Source organism: Oxyura jamaicensis, chromosome 22 (genome assembly GCF_011077185.1).
Source record: "Oxyura jamaicensis isolate SHBP4307 breed ruddy duck chromosome 22, BPBGC_Ojam_1.0, whole genome shotgun sequence".
In the NCBI taxonomy this organism is placed as follows: domain Eukaryota; kingdom Metazoa; phylum Chordata; class Aves; order Anseriformes; family Anatidae; genus Oxyura; species Oxyura jamaicensis.
Window position 1 is genome coordinate 425,112 of NC_048914.1, and position 22,177 is coordinate 447,288.

At 43.6% G+C, this 22,177-nt stretch overlaps 1 protein-coding gene across 3 annotated transcripts in view; it reads left to right on the forward strand.

Moving 5' to 3' along the window:
• The first annotated feature begins 60 nt into the window (after positions 1-60).
• The window catches only part of GFPT1 (glutamine--fructose-6-phosphate transaminase 1), a 43,158-nt gene continuing 21,041 nt past the window's right edge, over positions 61-22,177 (forward strand). For 2 of the 3 annotated variants that reach the window (XM_035345010.1, XM_035345009.1), the window contains exons 1-10: positions 61-152; positions 10,431-10,538; positions 10,943-11,050; positions 12,669-12,794; positions 13,599-13,657; positions 14,823-14,957; positions 15,903-15,964; positions 16,698-16,777; positions 17,629-17,682; positions 21,251-21,356. In XM_035345010.1, the coding sequence (XP_035200901.1) occupies positions 146-152; positions 10,431-10,538; positions 10,943-11,050; positions 12,669-12,794; positions 13,599-13,657; positions 14,823-14,957; positions 15,903-15,964; positions 16,698-16,777; positions 17,629-17,682; positions 21,251-21,356 (845 nt within the window). In that variant the 5' untranslated portion in view covers positions 61-145. The remainder of the gene's footprint in view (positions 153-10,430; positions 10,539-10,942; positions 11,051-12,668; positions 12,795-13,598; positions 13,658-14,822; positions 14,958-15,902; positions 15,965-16,697; positions 16,778-17,628; positions 17,683-21,250; positions 21,357-22,177) is intronic. The other variant, XM_035345011.1, reaches the window with a different exon arrangement.

Sequence of the window (22,177 nt, forward strand, 5' to 3'; positions counted from 1 at the left end):
GGCCGGGCCGGGTCCGGGGCGGAGCGGACGCGGGGCCCAATGGCGGGGCGGGCGGCGGGCCTGCGCCCTGGGCTCCCGCGGCGGGGGGGCTGGGCGGGGCGGCTCCGGCTGGCAGAGGCAGCGCGGCCGGCGGCGGGGGAGCAGCATGTGCGGTAAGGGCGGCCGGCGGCGGCGGGACGAGCCGGGGGAGCCGGCCCCGGCTGCAGCCCCCCGAGCCGGGCGCCGAGGCGGGAAGGGGCCCTGGTCCCGTCACGGCAAGGTGTCACCGCGCCGTCCTGGCCTCCGGGGGAGGCGGCTCTCGGCCGGTTAGCCCGAAAGGACTTTTTTTTTTTTTTTTTTTTTTTTTTTTTTTTTTTTTCCGCGGAATTACCGGCGGTGCCGGCGGGGCGCGCAAAGGGCCGGCGGCAGCACGGAGCCCACCGTGCTGGGGCCCCAGGGCAGCCCCAGCCCCAGCCCCCTGTCAGCGGGCGTACGGCACGGGAAGAGGCGGCGGCTCTCGGTGGCAGCGCTTGGGGCGTGCTTCTGGCCGTGCCGCGATGACCGCTCCCATCTCCAGGTGCCTTGCCGGTTTTTGAGTCGTTGCAACTTCTTACGAGGGGGCTGTCACGCTGAGGCGAGGCAGGTCAGCTGGCCGAGGTGTGGATGAGAATCATCCGTGGCAGGGGTCACGCCAGCTCGTCTTGGCCCACTCGTGCCAAACGTGCTCCTCTGATGGGCGAGAGCAGGAGCCAGCAAGCCTGGGGGCTTTCCAGGGGCCTCCTTACGCTCCTCTTTGCCTATCTAGTAGAGTTGTTCCACCTTAACTTTTGGACATAGAAATAACACTTATCTGTTTTCTTCCTCTCCCCTTTTTATCACATTTGCTCCGCATTCTTCCATTAAAAGGGTCTTCTTTCAATGTTTCCTTCCTTGCTTTTTTCCTTTCTACTTTTACATGTAAGATTAGAATTGTTCCTCTGAGCAAGATTTTGTTTTATGCATTTGACTTCAAGTTGCCATTTCTTTCATTGATTCTGTGAGATTGAGCTGGGGTGAAACGCTATCACCTTCAAACTGTCAAGTCTGTGGACTTGAGGAGGCACTCAGAAATTCATACTTCAGCTTACATTTAACACTATGTTAATTTGTGTTAGAAGTACAAAGTAGAGCAAAGCTAAGAATAGAACGGATAATTATTATTATAAATAGTTGGCTGTGAGAATAGGCATAGTTTTTGTGCCTTGTGCTTGCCTTTTTTGAGGTCCAACCTTTGAAATGTGTAGTGTTAACGTTCTGGTCTTCATCATCTTAACTGTGATAAGCACTGAAAAATCTGTGGGTAGTTATTGAGTTGCACTCAAGGTCTAACATATTTCTTCCCCTTTTGATATAAGCAAGGTTGTTCTTAGATATTGAGCTGAATTATGAAACAATAAGAAGAGCAACAAGGATTATTGGCTATGTTGTTGCATCTTGTTCTGGGAGCCATAGATACGTCCTGCAGTGAAAAATGTGAAGAGAGCATTGACTGAGCATGTTTCTCTGAAGACTTATGGAATAAGAAAAAGTCTTGGAAGCCAAAGAGCTTCTCAATGCAGGAAGTGTGAAGACAGTTAAGGTTTTTGCAGGGAACGGGAGAAGAACTGTTTGGGGTCTGAGAGTGGTGCCATATGAGCTCTTGTGGATTGGGGGCTCAGCCCTGCAGGCAAAGATGAAGGGGTGCAATCTCTGCTGCTACCATTCGCAGCACAGCTGGTGAGTACAAGACGAAGTTGACTGTGGTCTGGGCTCACATTGTGAAATGTAAATTGTGCTGGTGGTTTGGGCTTCATTTTGTACAGCAGCAGTACCCTCCAGCAAAAGAACAAGGCAATCAAATACAGGTGATGCCTTCTCCATCTTGTAAATATAAACAGACAGAATGGCTGTGAGCTCCTCTGACCATATACTGACATCCTGACAGTCTCTTAGCTGAAGTGACAGAAGTCCTTATCTTGAGGTAGAGGCCTCCTCCTGATTGCTCCTGCGGGTTGGCTGTAGAAACCCTCAGCAATGTTTATGGTATACAGATGTGTGAGGATACATGCTGCTTTATCTTCCTGTGCTGTCCATAGGGTACACAGTCCACATTCCGATTTTTATCTGATTTGACTCAGATAGAAAGTTAGTTACTGAGCTTAAAAAGAGAAAGTGAGAATTCTGCTATGGTTATCTGAGTTGTCCCTATGACGGCTCAAGATGGGATACCAACACAATGTTTTCAGTGCATTAATAACGTGATGTTCAGGTTTAGTGCATGTGACCTCATGAAGTCCTGTGAACTGATATGCTTGTACCACTTGACAGGTAAAGTATCCTCAAAATTTGCTTCTTTGGTGTCTAAAATAAGTGACAGGTTTGCTGCTTAGATGTGCTGTTCTCTGGTTTTAACTGTTGCAAGAGGATAGATTTGTTCTTAGTATGTTTTACTTGTTTAAAGACTTAATGAGGTACAAATTGCTTGTGCTTTGATATGAATGCACTAAACCAGTTCAATGGCATCTATGAAATAGTTTGGAAAACAGGTTTTTCAAGGTAGCTAGGCCTGATGGACTGTTCTGTAAATAAGTAAACCTATCGTCTGCAATGACTGCTTTAAAACAAACAACAAAAAGGGATTTAAGAATTTAGGCCTGGTGTTGTGATTACCGGAGATAAGAATGGGTTTAAGAAAGACTTGAGTTCCAAGCCCTAAGGTTGCATCAGTGGGAATTGCCCTTCCCACACTCCACAATACCATTTGTAAGCCTAGGTCCATGCCTTGCTGTGAAGCACAGAGCTGTGGCTCTTGCCCAGAATGTGTCCTTAGAGTTGGTGCTCTGGGTGTTTGCTCTAGGTAGGAGAAATCTGTCTTTTTTTATCTGAAGAAGGAGGTGTGTGTGCAGGTGGTAAAAGAAGTATCCAGTGGACAAATATGATTCTTCATCCAGTGGGTTTTTTTCTGCTTTGCCTTCTTTCCAGCAGACTTGGTGAATTGAACGTGAAGTCTCCCATATACAGCTAGCAAACATGGTAACATAGTCTGCTTGTTTCTGACCTTGCGCTCATTCAAGTCGTGTGGAGCTAGCGTTTTTCCCCCATGCAGCAGCTGACATGGTGTTCCCCTCGCCAACCCACTGAGCAGCAAATAACAGGAGCCTGCTCCATTGGACTTTGAGCATCATCTTAGGGAACACAGAAAGTGAGAGGGCCAAAAACCATGCGGTTTTGGTATTTTGTTCTGTGCTGCTCATATATCTGTGTTAGTACTTGTTAGGGCTTTGTTTTTCCCCTGCTATAATTTGAAGAAAGATTTTCTTCCTTTTCCCAGTCTGTCACACACATTATGCATGTGATATTTAGCGACCTGCATCTAATTTGTTGAAGACCAGAGGCCTGATAATCATCACCAGGACAAAGGATTCTTCAGAATTGCCAAGTGGATGTACTGATAATATCATCTATTGAAATTATTTTAACAGTGTACAGTACAGTATAAAGGTATTTGTAAATCTGACAGTAAGTCTAGCCTGAAGGCTTTTCTGCTTTCAGAAGGGATTGAGAAAAGGATTAGGAGAAGCTATTCCTGAGTAACTTCATATATTCAAGACGCTGGAGAAGATAATTTATTCTTACCTGGAAGTGGTGATTCATTTCATTTTCCTTTGTGCTTACCATGAAATAGAGGAACATGAAAACCAGAAAGGTCACAGGAAAATAATGTTCTCAGGAAGAGTTGTTTAGTGACTGTCAACAATAGAAATAATGAATTTGACAAAAACTGTCAGCTGTTATAGGGGAATCATAGAATGGTTTGGTTTGGAAGGGACCTTAAAGATCATCAAGTTCCAACCCCCCCCATCCAATCTCACATTCAATCTTTATGTAGCTGTCATTGAGAATGCTTAGTTTTAGTGTTTGATTATTAAAAAATGGATCTGAGAGAGAGATGAATTGCACAAGCACCTGAATACCTGTTCTGCTGAGGTAAGATGTTAAAGCACATCTGTAAGACACAATGTTTTATGTTCAAAGCTATGTTCAACGTATTTCACTTGAGAAGTACATACGGGACTTCTCGCTATGGCAGATCTTATTGTGAACAAGTCTTTTCAGTCCCGATGTGTGAAGTCCCGTGTCAAGTTACTAGTTGAAATGTTTTATTCTGTTGTAAAGCGTGACTGCTGTTCTAATCCTGAAGTATATTAATGTCAAGACTTGAGGTATATTAGTTAGCTATTGTGTTTTCTGAGCCTATCAGGTACAAATTTCAGTAGGATGTTTGCTGCTAGTCTCCTTCTAGCTGGGAATCCGCAATTATATACGGTTCTAGGATAGAATGAAGTTCACATGGGGGCTTGGGAGGTTCACATGACATGTATTTCTCCTTAAATAGTGGCACCTCAAGGCTTGTCAAAGTAGTGTAATTAAATGTCATTCATATTGCCTGATTTTCTGTAATACTTCCTCCTTCTGCCTTGTTCCAGAGCCCAAGTTAGAGTGCAGGTGTGGCATTGTTACTGAAAAGTAGTTGTGTTGGTTTGGGGCTAAATATGTAAGTTGAGCTGGAAGTGAAACTCCCATTTTCAGGTCTGCTAGAGACCTGAAATTATGGTGGGTTGGTTTCAGAAGGTTCTGCTTGGATTTCCCAAATTCTTCATGTTCAGCACCTGGGACGTAGGCTGGCAAGGGGGGCGAGGCTGATGGTGGGACCATGATGGAAATTTGCTGGATTTGCGCAGCACTGTAATTTCAACAAAACCAACGTGTTTCTATTGGCTGTTATAACTTAAATGAGTTGTCACTTCAACAGAAAAATTGGCACTTTGTGACAGAGTGCTCTGCATGGAAGCCTTCAAGCAGCTACAAAGATCTGTGCAGTTCTTATCTTTTCACCTTTTGAGTCACGTGTGTTGATTTGAATATAAGCATGAAGAGGGAGAGAGTAAAGATCTAATAAGGCGTTGTGATTTGGAGGAAAACATCCCTGTATTGCATGGCAAGGAATGTCTTTAGTCTATAAAGCACAAGGTAGGGTTGCACTGTGCCGTCCTGCAGCTGCCACATCCCACCTCGGAGAAGGCTGCATTTTGTAGCTGGATAAAGTCATCTTTGTTCAGCTTGCAAGTAAAAAGAGGTTCTTTTCTGAGCAGCCAGTGCTTTGCGTCATGCTGGGACATCAGCATCACCTGAACGCCCTTTGGCTCACACAGATGTGATCGACAGCTTGGGAGCAAAACCTTGTCTGCAGAACGCCTTTTGCTGGCTGCCAAGAGAAGTGGACGTTTTTCAAGAGTACTCTTAAATCAGTGGAGCATAGCAAGCATTTAATGCCTTGGGTCTTTTTCTCATCTGTCGAGGGCAGTGGAATTGTGTTTAAAAATGTGATTTCAAGATGTGATTGCTCATATTCCTGAATAATCCAATATTAAGGGTAGAGCCAGTAAAAATGCTGTTCTTAAAATGTAGATTATTGAAGCTTTCTCCAGCTCGTTGGGAGGACTGAGGATCATCTCATTGTGGGATGTTTGAGAAGGTGAAAATGAAATACATTTGAAAATATTTCCAGTATACGTAACTGTTATTTATGCATAATTCATCGTGTCATAAATGGGTGATAAGCCTTCAAATGTTTCGTTTTAACTTGCTGATCAGTCAGTCTTGCATTTATTTTCACTTGCCTTATTGCCCCTTTTTTTACGTTAGTTATGTATCATTTTAGATATTATTCTGTTTATTTTAGTTCATTTTTTATATGTTTTCTGTGAGTTTTAAACCCGCTTATATTACTTGCCTTCTCATTTGTAAAATGTTTTGCTCACTGGTGAATTCTTAGAATTTTATTTTTGTAGTGGTGTCCCCATTATCACTCCAGCTATTTTCATGTCAAGATCTAAAAAATGAACTGAATCAAAACAGCATCTCCCAGTGTTTGCATGGTCTTTTTTGAAAAATGTTTGCATGTTTTACAGCATTAATACTGTATTTATAGTTGGCTTTTTTTTCCACAGTATTTGTTTTCTAATAAAATCACTTTTTCCTTTTTTCTTGTGGCATTCTTAGTCTTAGATTCAGACTTTTTTCCTAGTCCTTACTAATAATCTGAATACAATTGTGCTGTAATTAATAGATTTTCAATGCCTGAGACAAATACCAAGTGGCTCCTTTCTAGATAGATGTCATGTTTGTTTACAGTACAAGCACAAGTAAACTGTTTTTCAGTCTTATTTTGGACGACCCATTCCTGCCTGGAAGAAATAGGTTTCTTCTCTGTGCCCTTTCAGTGCAGGGCAGTTTTGCATATGCTGCTAGCAGTTGTGATCTGTGACGAGGACCCAAGTCCATTTAATATTCTTTTTCAGTTCAGGTGTGACTGAACTTGTTAAAATGTGCAGAGATAATAACATTTCAAGTCACTGACCAATTTGGATTCAGATTTAACAAAGATGTCCAAAGGCAGCCCTTGGTAGAGGGAAATGGTTCTGGTTTAAAGCCACTTTTATTTGGTTCTGAATTACTTGGAACCTGCCAGAAGCAGGATGGAGGCTAAAATGATCAACACACATTCACAAAAATGTTTTATGAAAGGAAAGCAGTTTTCTGTGTAATAATCATGCCACTCTATTGAGTTAGACTTTTTTTTGTGTGTGTGTGTGTGGCAGATTTCTGAACCCAGAGAATGATGCTTTCCATAAAGCTGGCCATTTTCAGTTCATAAAGCAGAATTGTCTTTCTTTTCCTTTTTCTGTTTCCTTTGCTTTTTTGTGAACCTTCCTCTGTGCAGCCTCAGGTGAAAACCACAGAGCATTCGTCCTGCGCATGGAGGAGTCGGTAAGGACTGAGGTCATGCAGAGCTCAGCAATGCATCTCGTGGGCAGGGAGAGGGATCATGGCTTGGTGATCCAGCTTGAGAGCCACACGCCGTGGTTCTGACTCAGGCTGGTCTTTTGCCCAGTGGTGGCTGGGGTTCACCAGCAATCCCTGGGCGCCCTGAGCTCAGAATGATGTTTGAACTTGAGAACAGTGTTCCTGCCTCAAAAGTAGCACCAAACCAAAAAGCAGATTTTGTTTTTGTGGCCTTGCAGGGGCACCAGGGGTCTGTGTCAAAAGTGCCATGGGACATGGTCTCCAGTGGGGCTTTGTGAGGAGGACTCTCGTGTTTCTTTGGTGTCCCCTCACCCCTGGGGCTGCACCTACCAGTTACAGATGTGTTGATCAGGTACCTAGGAGGGGACATGTGCTCTGCGCTTTCCATAGGCTGGTGCCATTGAAGTGACCATGTTGGGCACCTTGCTGTGCTCCAGTAGAAAACACTTGCAGGCATGATGCAGTGTCATCGCCTGAAAGCAAGCTGAGCTTTCTGTGGCTGTGTGCATATTTTGTCGGCACAGAGGAGGACTCTGTCTTTGCCAGTTGTTTGTCAGAGAGGCTTGGAGCTGCTGACGGGCAACCAGGTTGGATGCAAATGTGGCTGGGCAGCTGCAGAGACCACTGAAGTTAAGCTTGCTGTCCTGTTCTCCACCCTTCCCCGTCCTCCTCTTTTCTTCTCCCTACTTGGGTAGGCCTACATATATCATGCCTTCTGCACATGGTTTCTCCTCACAGTTTCCAGCAGTGCCTCTACCAGGCAGACTGTCCCGTGTTTGCCTGTGAGTCACACAGCGGGCCGCCCTGCCGGCCAAGAAGGCCTCCTCTGTGCCCCCTCAGCGGGGCTGCTGTGCCTCTCATCCCACTGCTGTCCGCAGGGCTTCAAGGGCAGCCTGACCATTGCCACACCCGAGCACCTCAGCACCAGTCATCGTCCCTCGTTCACTGGATAGGGTGCGTCCCACTTGACAGGACTTGTGGTGGTGGGAGCGGTGCGCTGCAGTGAGCTTGGGGGGGGGTGCCTGGAGAGCTGCTGATGGGCTCCAAGAGCGCAGGGAGCTGCCTGGAGGTGACAGCTGGAAGGCTCAGGGGTTTGGGTGGGAATGGGACCATTTGCGTGTGCTTCCAGGGTACGTAAAACAAGGGAGAGGGGTCAGCTCTGAAACTGTTTAGTTATTTGGGAAAAGTGTATGCAGCTTTCATATTTCCATAATGACACGTGCTGGTTGTAATTACGCCTTCTGAGGTAGCTTTACTTATGTATGGCAGGTGGCTTTGGTATAAAGGGACATGTCAAGCATCACTGGGTCCCAACATGCCTTTTTAAATTTATCTTGGGGGTATCTTTAGGAGAATTCTGGCAAATACAGACAGAGGGGCTTTTCCAGCTGCTGCCTGCTACTGTCTGTGTTGTACTCTCCTTAAGGCCTGGAAGTCACTTAAAGGATTTTAGGTGTCCGGGATACCGCTGAAATGTGCAGCCCCTCAGCCTGGGTGACAGCTATTTGGAAGCAGTTCACTTGTGAACAGGGAGGTTGCTGTTTGTCTGAAGAATGTAGTTCTTAGAAACAGAGTGAACTAAGTATCTCAATTTGGAAAACTTTTTTTTTTTCCCCCAGAAGGGTGGAGAATGAAGGTTTGTAGGATGAGAGCAGAGGAAGCTTTTGAAACACAGCAGGGGTTCTTAACTGTTGTCACTGGTGCATTACCTAGTTTTTAGCTATGAATTATGAGACTTGTGGAGGAGGGCCTCTGTCCATGTCATTACGAAGACCAACATTCAAGTTGAACAGATGCCATCAAGAGGTGGCCGCAGCAGGTGGGTGTGCTCTGTTGGGTTGGGCTGTTGGGAGCAATGGGAGAGATTGCAGATAAGCCTGGTCCTAATAGTCTAACAAGCAGTTATTGGAAAAGGCTTTGGCTTTTGGGGGAAATGAGAGTAGAAGCAAAAGAAGCCAAATAAAAAGCTGTTCTTTTTTTTTTTTTTGTCTTAATCTGAGTAGATGGTTCAAGAAAGAGGAATGGTAGAATGTGCATCTCATTTTTTTCTAGTAATAAAGAGGAAAATAAGTGAGACGTGGCACACTCTTCTTGTGGCAGCACTGCAGGGAGGCACAACTTCTTGAGCTGGCTGGGAGAGGTGTTCTTGGAGCGGGTGGGTAGTTGAAGCTCATGGCAAACCTATCCTGAGACCTGCAGCCAAGCCCCTGTAAAAGGGAGAAGGAACCAGGGAGGATCAGAACTGCAGGCAGCTGTGATACAATACTCTGCTAAAGCTTAAAAAAGGCCTTGTAAATTTTTCAGCTCTTTGCTATGTGGTGTTTGGCACAACCCATCAACTGAATAGCCCATGTTTCTCCTTAAAAAATAAACTGAGGCATTAGAATGCTTTGAATTATTTAGTTTAATTCTAAAACACGAAAAGTTTAAGAACACAGTTTTTAAAGCATTCTTTAAAGTAAAATCTTTGTGTAAGCATAAAGATGCATGGTTCAGGAGCCATCCTGCGAGCAGTCTTCTATGCAGAAGTCTGGAAACTGTGAGGCAGGCTGCTGCACTGTCAGGAAGAAGTCAAAGATTTGGGACGCCTTTAAGAAGGGCTTTTTGTGTGGGTGGCTGAGTGGCTGAATTCTGTTCTCCTCAAGAGTGTTTTTATAACATTTCTCTAATTACAATCCTTGCATTACCAGTCATGTACATATGTAACTGTTCGTGTAAAACCTCCTGTGCTTTTATTCCATGCAGATGTTTTTCTCCCTTAAAACGTTGGACTGGGGAGAATTAGAGTTTTCCAGTACAGATACTTCTAGCAACAAGTAAATGTCTTCTCATGCTCCTGCTCCATGATGGCACCAAAGGGAATCTTTCTGAAATAGAGCCGTAGTTGGTATTAGAGATCTAGGAATTTGTGTGTCCCCATCACCCCAGCATGTTTGTGTGCCAGCTGCTTAAAAATAGAAGCAGTGATTTATCTGCCTTTGCAACCCACAGGAAAAATAGCTCAATTAGTTTGAGGGTGTTGGTTTGCATGAATTAAATGAGTTTTTCTTAGTGAGTCTGTGGGAGGAACTTAGTAAGAGAAATCTATTCAAGGAAGAATTTCTCTTGAAGATACTTCTTAAGCATGCAAAGTCCAATTTTAGTGAACCTTGAATTTTTCACCTGGAGTCGTGAGTTTCCTGTCCACTGTGTTGTATCCTGGCAGCTCATTCTGTTGTCCAGGTCCAGCTCACCTGGGGAGTCTCTCCCATCGCACCCAGGCTTGTCCTGTGTGCTTTCAGCCTCCCGAGGAGATTGTTACAACCTGATCCAGGAACTAGGTGATCTTTAGGGTCCCTTCCAACTCTTTAGGGTCCCTTCCAACTGGAGCCTTTCAGTGATTTTTGTGGTTAGTTTTGGTCTCAAATGTCAGTGGACCTCAGCTGCGAATCCTGCAGGGATTCTCAATGTGAAGGCCTGTTTGAGTTTGATGGGATTTTTAATGGGGTGTGTGTACCACATAGATAGCACCTACAGTTCCCTCTGCTGTGACTTTATTGTAAATTATGCTCTTTTTCCCCATACAGGCATCTTTGCTTACCTGAACTACCATGTTCCCCGGACAAGACGGGAGATCCTGGAGACCCTTATTAAAGGGCTCCAGCGGCTGGAGTACAGAGGCTACGATTCTGCAGGTAGCTCTCTTCAAGCATCTCTGGCTCTTGGATTTTGGCTTAATGATTCTTTTGGTACATGAATGTGGTTTATGAATGTTTTCTATTGTCTTCTGCTTTTGAAGCAAGCTGAAACAGAAATGAACTATGTCTGTGATCATGTGGATAGAGTTTGGATTAACTTTCAACATACAGACTTCTATAAATGTTCTTGATGCCTGTTGTCTGAGGATTTGAAAATACCTAAAAGAAGACAAAGTAAAAATTCTAATCTCCCGGGTTTGTTGTCTTTATTTGGAGGCTCAGCTGGGGAGAGGAAGGGCATCATAAAGAAAAAAGAAAAGAAAAAGATTTATTTACATAAAATATTGTAACATACGTTCTGCATTTCACAGTCTTTCTTCATATTCTGTGGTGATGCTTAGGTGTGGGAATCGATGGCGGAAATGACAAAGACTGGGAAGCTAATGCTTGCAAAATCCATCTTATCAAACAGAAGGGGAAAGTGAAGGCTCTGGATGAAGAGGTGCACAGTATGTATTACCTTTTCACTCTTTGCTTGCTCTCCTTCCTTGAAATGTCCTCTCATTTCATGTGCGTTTTGAATGTCATATGTTTTACCCAGAAACAGTATGTCCAAATAACTTGTGTATAGAATGCCAGAGATGTAGACGCTCATGCATGTGATGGAAAGTGATTCTAGGGATGTTGTCCTGATGTTGCAGGGAAAACAAGAATCAAGCAAGAAAAGCAAGCAAGGAAGAAACAAAACAAGCAAGAAAAATGAATTGCATCCTATTAATGTAAAATAGACCTGAAATATGTTTTAAAAAGACTGACAAAACAAACCTTCCTTAAACTGGGGAAATGGAAACTTCTTGGAGATAATTATTGGAGACATAGAGCTTGGCCAAAAAAAGAAAAATGTGCTAATAAATTCACTACTTGGATTTTAAATCTCCACATGTATTACTTGTCCCTACTAAAGCTGTCAATCTCTGTAGCCGTGGACTAAGTGAGCAGCTAAAGTAAGCACGGATGTATGTGTATAACTGCCAAATTGATGAGAAAGCACAGAATGGCGTATTGTCTGTTTCTGCCTCCTTATATTCCCTTGATTGAAATGTTAGTTTTTTTAAATATGTGCAGATCACAAATAAACACACAGTTGTTGGGTGTGGACTACAGGCAAGCTGTGTGTGGATGGGAAGATGCTTTTCTAAGGAGGTGAAATTACTCTAGTTTGCATTTAAGAGCTGGTGTTAACCTAAGAGTGTTATAAACTTAAGTTGTGCTGTTACTTGGAGAAATCATATAAAGCAAGCTATTTGCATAACTTAAAATTAGCAAGGATTTAAAAAAAAGTTGACCTCATGGCAGAGTGCTGTTTATCCAAAATAAGGTGGGTAGATCTAATCATAGCATAGAGAAAACCAGGAACAGAAAAAGCTAGGCAAGATGATCCATGCATTACAGAAATATGAAGTATACAAAGTATTTGTGAAGAAATGCCTGTCTGCTCAAGAAAACTACTGGATATACATAGTTTAAAGTGGTTGTGGAGACATTTTCAGAACAGAAGGACACTTTTTTTTCCAATAAATATTAATGGTATCCTTTCTAGAGACGAGGTAGCAATGAATATTCTAGCCATAATGGTATGTAGCCATGAAACAAGCTGGTTTAGTCACAGCTTGATGCCATGGAGATGACAGGATGGCAAGCTGCACCCAAGAGGGGAAAAATTATGGTGGATTCTTTCTTAAAAGTTAAGTTTTATTTTGGTGGGGCAAGGAATGCAGGAAGGTTGCTTGTGTGCGTTTACATTTGGAATCCTCTTGCAGAGATAGCCAGGGTGCTGGGGGAAAGAAAGGCTCAGGGCAGTGGGGTGAGGGATGCCCTCTCTCCTGCTTGTTTAGGCTTCCTGAGTGGGAATGAAGCTGTGTATTTCAATTGTAAACATCCTTAAACATAGGTGAATCTGAAATTTTAGTGCTTTGCTAGAGCACAGGGTCGTTGCTGTGGCAGCATCACGCACTTAGTGTTCTGTTAGGTTTGCTGATGGTGGGCCTAGGAGGTGGGATGAGATTCTCGCAGTCTTTGGGGTAGAGACAGCCCTCTGTAATAAACTTCTTCCACTTCTGCCTGCAGAACAACAGTACATGGATCTTGACGTCGAGTTTGATGTACACCTCGGAATTGCGCATACCCGTTGGGCTACCCATGGTGAGCCCAGTCCTGTCAACAGCCACCCACAGCGCTCGGATAAAAACAATGGTAGGAATGTTTGCTAGAGAAAATGTGTGGTCCTGAGCGAGACTTGGAGTATATGGAAACACATGTGGCTTTCTGGGACACCTGGTGTGTTGCAGGAAGGGGTGGCTGGACTCAGTACAGGTGGCTTATTGCAAGCTATGATGCTGAGCTCAGTTACCAGGAACTGGAGGGGTTTGGCATTGATTTCAGACCATGGGGGATGTTCCAATGGAGTGCTTGCAGCAGTGAATCATCTCATGAAGGGCTGGGGTTAGTGTCCCAAAGGTTCAGTGGGTGCACAGCCACAGTGCAGAGAGGAGATGAAACACAGAATGAAATTGGATGGTAAGAATCTACCCAGCTGTTCTTTGGAATTTAGTGTTTTTTTGTTTGTTTGTTTGTTTTGTATTTATGTATATTTTTCTCATCACCACTGTACAGAAAGAAGTGTCTTGGTTGGTGTTTTTTGGTGTAGTGCCCTAGCAAGCTGGCAGGGGGAGTATAGCATTCTCTTGTTTCTGGCTTGCTGGAAATGGGCAATCATTTAAGAATTTCCAAAAGCTTTACAAGATTTCATCAGCCCTAGTCCCACCCAGGTCATTAATATGTATCTTCTGCTATTACCGTCCAAGCAGAATGGGGCAGAGCAAGGAAATCACACTGGGAAACGAAACTTTTTATTCTGCCAAGTGCAATTTTACACACTATAACGTTTTGTGGTCCCTGCTGTCTGTTGGGTATTGCGCTGCTGTGGGCATGGGCCGTCACTGGCTGCAAGGCCGAGGATACTGTGCTGAGCTGAGCAGGGCTTTCTTCTGTCTCCAGAGTTCATTGTCATCCACAATGGCATCATCACCAACTACAAAGACCTGCAGAAATTCCTGGTGAGTGGGACCCCAGCGTGGGTAGGAGAAAGCCAGAGCCACCCCTGCACATCTTGTCATCTTCCTTGCTGCCCTGTGTTCATGCTCTCTGCTCCTTCCCTCCCTCTCACACTCTTGCACTGACAAGCAAAGTCACTCCACCACTGTCCACACTGTCACACTCCTGCATTAATGCTCTTACACTAGCTCCCTCACTTCCCAACTCATACTCCCCACCTGTCCATGCACACTCACACTCCCCAGCTTATTCCCAGACTTGTATTCTTGCACTCGTATTCACTCCCCTGCTCACTCTTACTTCTGCTCCCCTGCTCACTCCCTTGCTCCCCAGTCATTCTACTCACTCCCCCATTCACATTCTCACACTCACTTCCTACTTACCTTCCTACTCGTATCTTGTGCTCCTCCACTCACTCCCTGCTCGCAGACTCCTGAAGTGCACTTGCACACACACATTCTGCATTCGCACTCAGTCACTCTCATTCTCACACTCTTCCACTTGCACTCACTCTCCCACTCATTTTCCCCACTCAGTCACCCTTGCACTCACGTGTACACCCACTCACTCCCCCACTTACTCTTCCAATTGCACTATTACTCTTCCCCACTTGCACCCCCCATGCTCACTCTCACACTCATACTTGTTCCTCACCTGCACTCCCGTGCCCATTGCACCTCCACTTCATTCTCATCCACCCACTTGCTCTCTGGCACACACTTACCCAAACACTTGTGCTTTCTTTTGCACTTGTAACTAATATCAGATGCACTCAGCCTCATGCTCACTCTTGTGCTCTGCCTCTTGCACTCACACCCCACCTCATGCCCCCCTTTGCACCCCTCCACTCACTCTCCCACTCGTGCTAATAGAGTGGAAGGAAAGGCAAGGTGGAAAGAATGCAGAGGAAAGGGAGGCAGGAGAGCAGGAGGGAAAGGAAAGAATTATGGGTGGAAGGGGAAAAGAGGAAAGGTGGAAGGGGAGAAAGGGGAAGGAGGTAAAAATGCAGGAAAAGCAAGAAATAAGAAAGGAAGCAATCAGCAAGCAGAAAAGGAGGGAATACAGGAACAAAGGAAGGAAAGGAGAAGGTGTGGGAAGGAAAAGGAGGGCTGGAGAGGAAGGCAGGCAGACAGAAGGCCAGTTACCAAACGTGTGTTATGGCTGCAGGAGAGCAAGGGCTACGACTTTGAGTCGGAGACGGACACGGAGTGCATCGCCAAACTGGTGAAGTACATGTATGACAACCGTGACAGCGACGATGTCAGCTTCACCACCCTGGTGGAAAGGGTCATCCAGCAGCTGGTAATGCCTGGGGCAGGGTGGGGACACAGGGACAGACACGTGCATCGCTAGAACAAACATATGGGGTTGTTATGCAGGGAACTGCTGGTTAGGGCAGTGCTGAATACGTGCCTGACAGTGCCAGGGACATTCTGTGGCACACGATAACAGGGTGTTTCATTTCGTACCTCGTGTAATTACTAACAGACATCCATTCATTCTTATTTAATATTATTCAGTATTCATTTGAAATATGTCTAAATCTGGGGGATCAGCAGTATCTAGTTCCTTGTGCGCTTTGAGCAGGAGCACACAGAAGGCAGGGGACAGACAGGGCTGGATCAAGTCTGTGCTTGAATTCTTCCCTGGAACCTCCATCTGGAAGAGATGCTGACCCCTTGTGGGGACTTCACCGCACAGCGCATGGCTTCCACGTGTCCCTTGCTGAACCATTCGGGGTTGGGATGCACTGCAATTAGCCTCTCCTCCCACAGGAGATTTTTCAGTAGATGGGTTTTGCGCGGATTTCCCTGGAAAAAACTGCAGTAGCTGCAGACCAAGAACAAATGTTTCTGGCAGGTTGTGGTGGTTCACCCGTGCGCTTGGTGGCACTATACCTTGGCAAATACCCCAGAGCTGGCACTTTTTTTTTATCAGGCTTTAGCCCTCTGAGTTAACAAGAGCACTTGCAGGGGCAGCCTGTCAGGTGAGAACTCACTAAGTGGGCAGCTCCACTATGAGTGGAGCTCTGGGGATGGGGTACCCTTCCCCTGCTCTGGGGATGGGGTACCCTTCTGAAAGAAGCACCTGGAGCTTTTGGTGGCTCTGAAGAGATCTGTGAAGCCTTCTGCTCAGTATCTCTTACTTGTTCACAGAAGCGTGGGTGCACCTTATGTGTTGGGATTTCTGAAATGATGACCTGGTCTCAAAGGATGGGATAAACTGTTTGCATTTCTGTCATTCCAGGAAGGTGCTTTTGCCCTTGTGTTCAAAAGTGTTCATTATCCTGGTCAAGCAGTTGGTACCAGGTAAGTTTTTGTAAAGAAAAGGATGTTTTTGGTGTACCCTCTAGGTAGCTTTTTTTTTCACCCTTTTTCTTTTTTCTTTTTCCCTTTTTTCTACCATTTTTGTATTTTTTCCCCATCTGGAAGATAGTAGAGATTGTTTTTGTTATACTGTATACTCTAGGGTGAGGTTGGCTGTTCTTCATTTCCTTTCTCTTCTTCCCCATTTATTATAACATAATTAAAAAAGTAGAACAGTTCAGTCATAAGGGTGCACCCAGTATTTTAAAGATTTCTTAGTAACAACCTGCATCATAACTGGTCTGGAACAGGTCAGCTCTGAGCTTAGGAGGAGACAGTGTTTTCTGTAGATTCTTATTGCAAGAGCTTTGAAAGGAGATGCCTTCATCTTTTCCTTTGTGTTTGCAGTAGTGACAGCATGTGGACAAGTACTCCATTTGACTTGCAGCTGGGCCTGCCTGGTGTTCAGGTTTTCTACTCCTCTTTTAAACATGAGGATCAGTCAGGTTGATTTAACCATATGTGTTAACCTAGCAACTGATTTTGAATTTACATGCAAATAGCTGTTTGTAGATACATAGAGTGAGCAACAGTCTGGATGTTCCTGAATCAGGTGACTGTGGGATTTCAGTTACTCTTGCAGAGTTCATGCTGAATTTGGGATGTTCATTTGTTGTTCAGTTCAGAGAGATAAATCTTTGGGTGCTGAGGCTTGTAACCTGATGTCTTCTTGCAGGAGAGGGAGCCCCCTGCTAATAGGAGTGCGCAGCGAGCATAAGCTCTCTACTGACCACATCCCTATTTTGTACAGGACGGGTAAGCATGAGCCCTGCCAGCCCAGTCACTCCCACACCAGTGTACAAAGATGGGGTTTCACAAACAGCTTCATGCTTTGGAGTACATGTTATGTTTATACTTACTGTTGTAAATTAAACCATTACAAAAAGGAGGTGGTTTTTGTTTAGTTGTTTTTCATGAGTTTTTAACCGTATGCTTTACCACCATGTACCTCAAGCTAGTATGTTGAGGGGTATGCAACCTGCTGTTTTTGCTCCCTGATGTCTGCCTTTAATATTAGTTTCAAAGCTTTAATGTCCAGTGGTTGGGAAAAAGTATCTTAAAGCAGTATTGTTAAACTTAGATACTTAAATGCGTAATATGTGCGTGGCATGCAGTCATTCAGGGACTTGTTTGCTTTTATGAACAAAAATGTGTGCTTTGCAAGCACTATCACACATTAAAATTTATTGTCCTCTTTTCAATTTTAAAAAGTATAATGCTTTTACCTTATGTGTGGTGATCTGTGTTTTCTGCCCATTTCTCTCACGCATTTGTCGTGTGACCATAGACACACAGATGTACTTTGAGTGTGAAAAGTGGTTAAGAATTATCCTGTAATTTACCATTGTTGAAGTAGACTCCTCCTAACCTGTTCATTTACCGGGCAATGGAGTAGTTATATGAACACTGCAGTGATCAAAAGGACTTAGTGTGGCAGTATGTTTGACTGCTTCCTGGTGTTGCTAATAACCCTGCTGCAATGTAATGTGAAGAACCAGTCCCAGGAAGCTGTGTCTGTGTTTACTCTTGGGTGATGCCAGATAACTAACAGTGATTCTAAATGTATGTATGTAACACTTTTTTTTTTTTCCCAATTGCACTTTCAGCTGTACAGTCTATGGATCATTCTTTTGATGGAATATCCATAAAAACGGAGGAAGGTGCCTACCAGAGAAAAACTATAATAGTTGAAATTTCAGACAAATCCTCCAGTTAATTAGGAAAGGAATCAAAAATGAAACAAATTGCATTGTCTTTTTAATATGTGGTTATTGCTTTCCATGTAGTATACTGAAACAAAGGTGTTAGCTAGAATTCCTTCTTGATCCAGAACGCCATGAGCAACACACAGAAAATCCACTGATCCTATTTCAAGTATTGTGACATAATGCTCCGCACACAAAATTAATGATTTAGTGCAGGTTGTGGTCTGTGCTCTATGCAGCTTTGATTACAGAAGGAAATAGTAAGTTACCCTTTTTTGAAGAAGAAGAAGAGGAAAAAAAAGGGTATGGGGGGCAGTAGAGTGAAACGATGTTAGAAAAAAGATTATTTAAGAGACCACCAATAATCTTACTGCAAGCATTTCCAGAATTCCTTTTGGATTTCAGATTGTCAAAGTGCTGAGACTGCAATTAACTTCGCTTGGCTCTGTTAGCATGACTGTATTTGAACAGCTTGAAATATATGGGGCACCACGTCCAAACTTTCCTTGAACACCCCCAGGGACAGTTACTCCACCACTTCCCTGGGCAACCCATCCCAATGCCTGACCGCTCTTTCTGAGAAGAAATGTCTCTTCATTTCCAGCCTGAACCTTCCCTGCTGCAACTTGAGGCCATTCCTTCTAGTTCTAGTTCTCTGCAAGAAGAGACTGACCCACAGCTCCCCACAGCTTCCTTTCAGGTGTTGTGGAGAGCAATAAGGTCTCTGCTGAGCTTCCTCTTCTGCAAACTAAACACCCCTAGTTCCCTCAGCTGCTCCTCACAGGACTTGGGTTCCAGGCCCTTCCCCAGCTTCGCAGCCCTTCTCTGGATACGCTGCAGGGCCTCAATGTCTTTCTTGTAGTGAGGGGCCCAAAACTGAACACAGCACTTGAGGTACGACCTCACCAAAGCAGAGTACAGGGGGACAGTTACCTCCCTGGTCCTGCTGCCTACACTTTTCCTGATGCTGTTGGCCTTCTTGTCCACCTGGGCACACTCCCGGCTCTTGTTCAGGTGAGCATCAACCCACACCCCCAGTTCCTTTTCCTCTGCTCAGCTTTCCAGCTACTCTGCCCCAAGCCTGTAGCATTGCATGGTGGTGTTGTGGCCAAAGTGCAGGACCCAGCACTTAGCCATGTTGAACCTCATCCCATTGGCCTCTGCCCATCAATCCAACCTGTCCAGGTCCCTCTGCAGGGCCTTTCTGCCCTCTGGCAGGTCGACACTTCCCCCCAGTTTGGTGTCATTTAAGAACTTAGTTCATCAGATCACATATGAAGGTTAAGTTCATATCTGAAGCTGTAGAGAGCTTTTATATAAGAGGAAAAGAGCTGTTTATTAGCTATTGTAAATAAATGCAATTCCAGCACCAGCAGGCTTACCTTGTTTCATCGCTTAGTGGATGAAATGTGTGCTTTTGCTGGAGGAGAAACAAACTTCAGTTTGATGAAAAGTGAGCTGTGTTCTGCTTGAGGAGCTGGTTTACCTCAATAAAAACATTAAGTGAAGTTTTGTTTCTTTTTACCAAGCATTTTTCTGTAAGTCACTTTGAAGCATTTAGAGTAAAATTCTGGTCAGGATAGTTCCCAGGGGCTTTAAGAAAAATTATATAATGTTGTCATCTTCTGAAAATACTCTTATGGAAATCTAAACTTCAGTGCTGCTGAAGTAAGCATAGAAGAATCTACTAAGCAGCAGTTGTATTAATCTGCTGTAGTACCTTTGCAGAACTGAAACATACATAGAATCGTCATAAAGGAAAGTGAGATGATATTAAAATACATAGAAAACATGTCTCCCCCAATTTTTACTATGCCTGTGTTAATTCATCATGACATCTCTATTCTTTGATATAGAAGGAAAAAGATTAAAAAATTACTTGTGTTGCTTCTAATTTCTAGTAAATGGGAGTAGGCGCTGTGCAGCAACAATCCAAGTTGCTCATAGATAAATGGATTATCTACGAACAAACCTGCAGATAACATAAGTCATAATTGGTTGATAACATTAACTTTTCGATCACTCTTTTGTAAGAAACACAGAATGCGTGTGAACACAATAAGAACACCTTGCGGTTACAGCTCAGTGTAGAATCTGTCATACAGGAAAGCAATGCAACATAGTAAAGTCAATGTGCGGAAATGTATTTTGAGAAACAAAATTTGCATGTGTTGATCAAGTATGGGTGCTTCTGTTGGAGAATGGCAACTAACACTTTTGCTCTATCCTTTCTAATTGTTTTCTTAATTTGCTGACTTGATAAATATAGTGGAGGGCCTTAAATTGTTGGCTGAATGGTACCTTCTTATTAAATATCAACATGAAAGCAGTATTTTTTTCTTTACGTTTTCAATTACAACACTACAATTCTCAACATCATGAGTTCTACATACATCACTGAATCAGATCTGTACCCAGTGGGAAGAACTTCCATTAGGACTTAGGGAATAAACAAACAACAGAGTAAATTAAATTATTCAGTTGCTGTTGTTCCTCATCAACAGTTGCATTTTGCTGGGTAAGCTGCTTAATCCCCTCCCAAGCACAGAGACTGGCAACTAGTTGTTTTTTTTTAGGTCAGTGCTGAGCAGTAGGTGCTTTGGTCCTCATCTGCTTTCTTGTTGTGCTTCAGTGCTGAGAAATATTCTCTGCAGCTAAAGAGGATTTAGAGCATTGGAGTGTGTCAGGAGGTGCCAGAGTGAAGGACTCCTGGTGAAGTACCAAACTTTTATAAAGACTTGGTGCAGGATTTTCAGAAGTTGACTCTCAAATCCTGTGTCCTTCAGTCCACTTAGATACAACCCTAACAACAATGTAAGACTCAGCAGATTATCAGCTGTCCAAGTTTTGGATCCTAATGAGAAACTTGTAATTGATATCTCTGTAGCAATACCAAGTACTGAATTGTGAATTTCGTGATCTGTGTCTGAACACGTTCAGCCAGACAAAAACAGGTTTGGGTACCTCTGCTGGCACTTAGTGGAATAGCGTGGTTGTACAGGTGGCAGCTCTGAAAGAATTAGCCAGTGATGTCACTGGCCAAGATAGAGAAATCCTGCTTGATTTCTTAAAGCTTCAGGAAAAGTTAGTGAAACAGGAGCACAGGAGAGATTTAAAATGATAAACAGGGAGATGAAACTGCAAAAATAAACATTGGTAAATGTGACTGCCCATAAAGCAGCATGAATTTTCTTTTCCTCGTGGAGTCATGCATAAACTTTGTTTTGAATTGTTACTGATATTTTCCTCTAAACCTAAAACTCTGCACACAACATTACACTTGCAAGTTTAATTCAAACACAGATAAAAACCATGCAAGAAAACTGAGAAGGGGCACAATGATATGACTGCTTATATCCTGCCCACTTCTTTTTGTTGCTGTTAAATTTACTGTGACCACTCACAGTGATGAAAATAGTGCTTCATGTTGATACCATGCCTTGGGACCTTTTATTGAGCCTGACACTGCAGTTGCATTCCAGATTTGTTGGTATGTGCAGTACCTAATCCTCTTGTCTTTCAGGTAAAGACAAGAAAGGAAGTTGTAACCTGTCTCGTGTTGACAGCACCACCTGCCTCTTTCCTGTTGAGGAGAAAGCTGTGGAGTACTACTTTGCTTCTGACGCTAGGTAATGTTCTTCAGCATCTTTTAGTGTATATAAAAATTTCGTCTGTAAAGGTGAGGCCATGAACAAGAGACAGGGATGCAGTTTCTTTCTGAATAATAGTAAATAATACATAAATTATGTGGCTGTTGGCATTGTTTACAAACAATTAGTTACCATTTGCAGCTCTGAAAGAGACAAAGGAGGAGTAAAGTGTAAATGTTAAAGAAGTAAACTCACTTTGAGTTTTTAACACTTTTTAATGGTATTAATCCTTCTTCAAGCATAGCTAGCATGGGACAGATCTTACCTGCTAATAGGATTCCAGAGGTGAGTGATAAGAAAGCTGTGAGAGTACAGACCTGAAGTAACAGAACAGATGCCACTTACTAAGAGGATTGTGTTGCTTCTCCAGGAATGTCTGCACATGTGCAATTCCTTTATCATCAAAAGTGTCTCATTTTAATGGAGGTAGGAAGGACTTGACAAAAATGAGACAAAAGTGTCTCATTTTAATGGAGGTAGGAAGGACTTGACAAAAGCCTTACCAGAACACATAGTTTTCTGTTTAGGAAAATAAGTACTCTTTCCAGAAATGTAAAAATACTGCACTGTTTGAATTCTAGAGCTCATTTTATCAGCATTTTGGAGAGATTTGGGATACTCCAATGTTTTTTGATTTTAGAGAGCTTTTCAGTGACTCGCCCAAGGTCAGAACAAAAGCTACTAAAGTAGTGAGCTGATGCATTTCAGTACAGCTTACCTTGTTGAAGTATGAAGCACAGACTAAAATCCTGTCAAAGATATTAAGCCCCACTGGTAATTCCAGTATTGACACTTCTCAA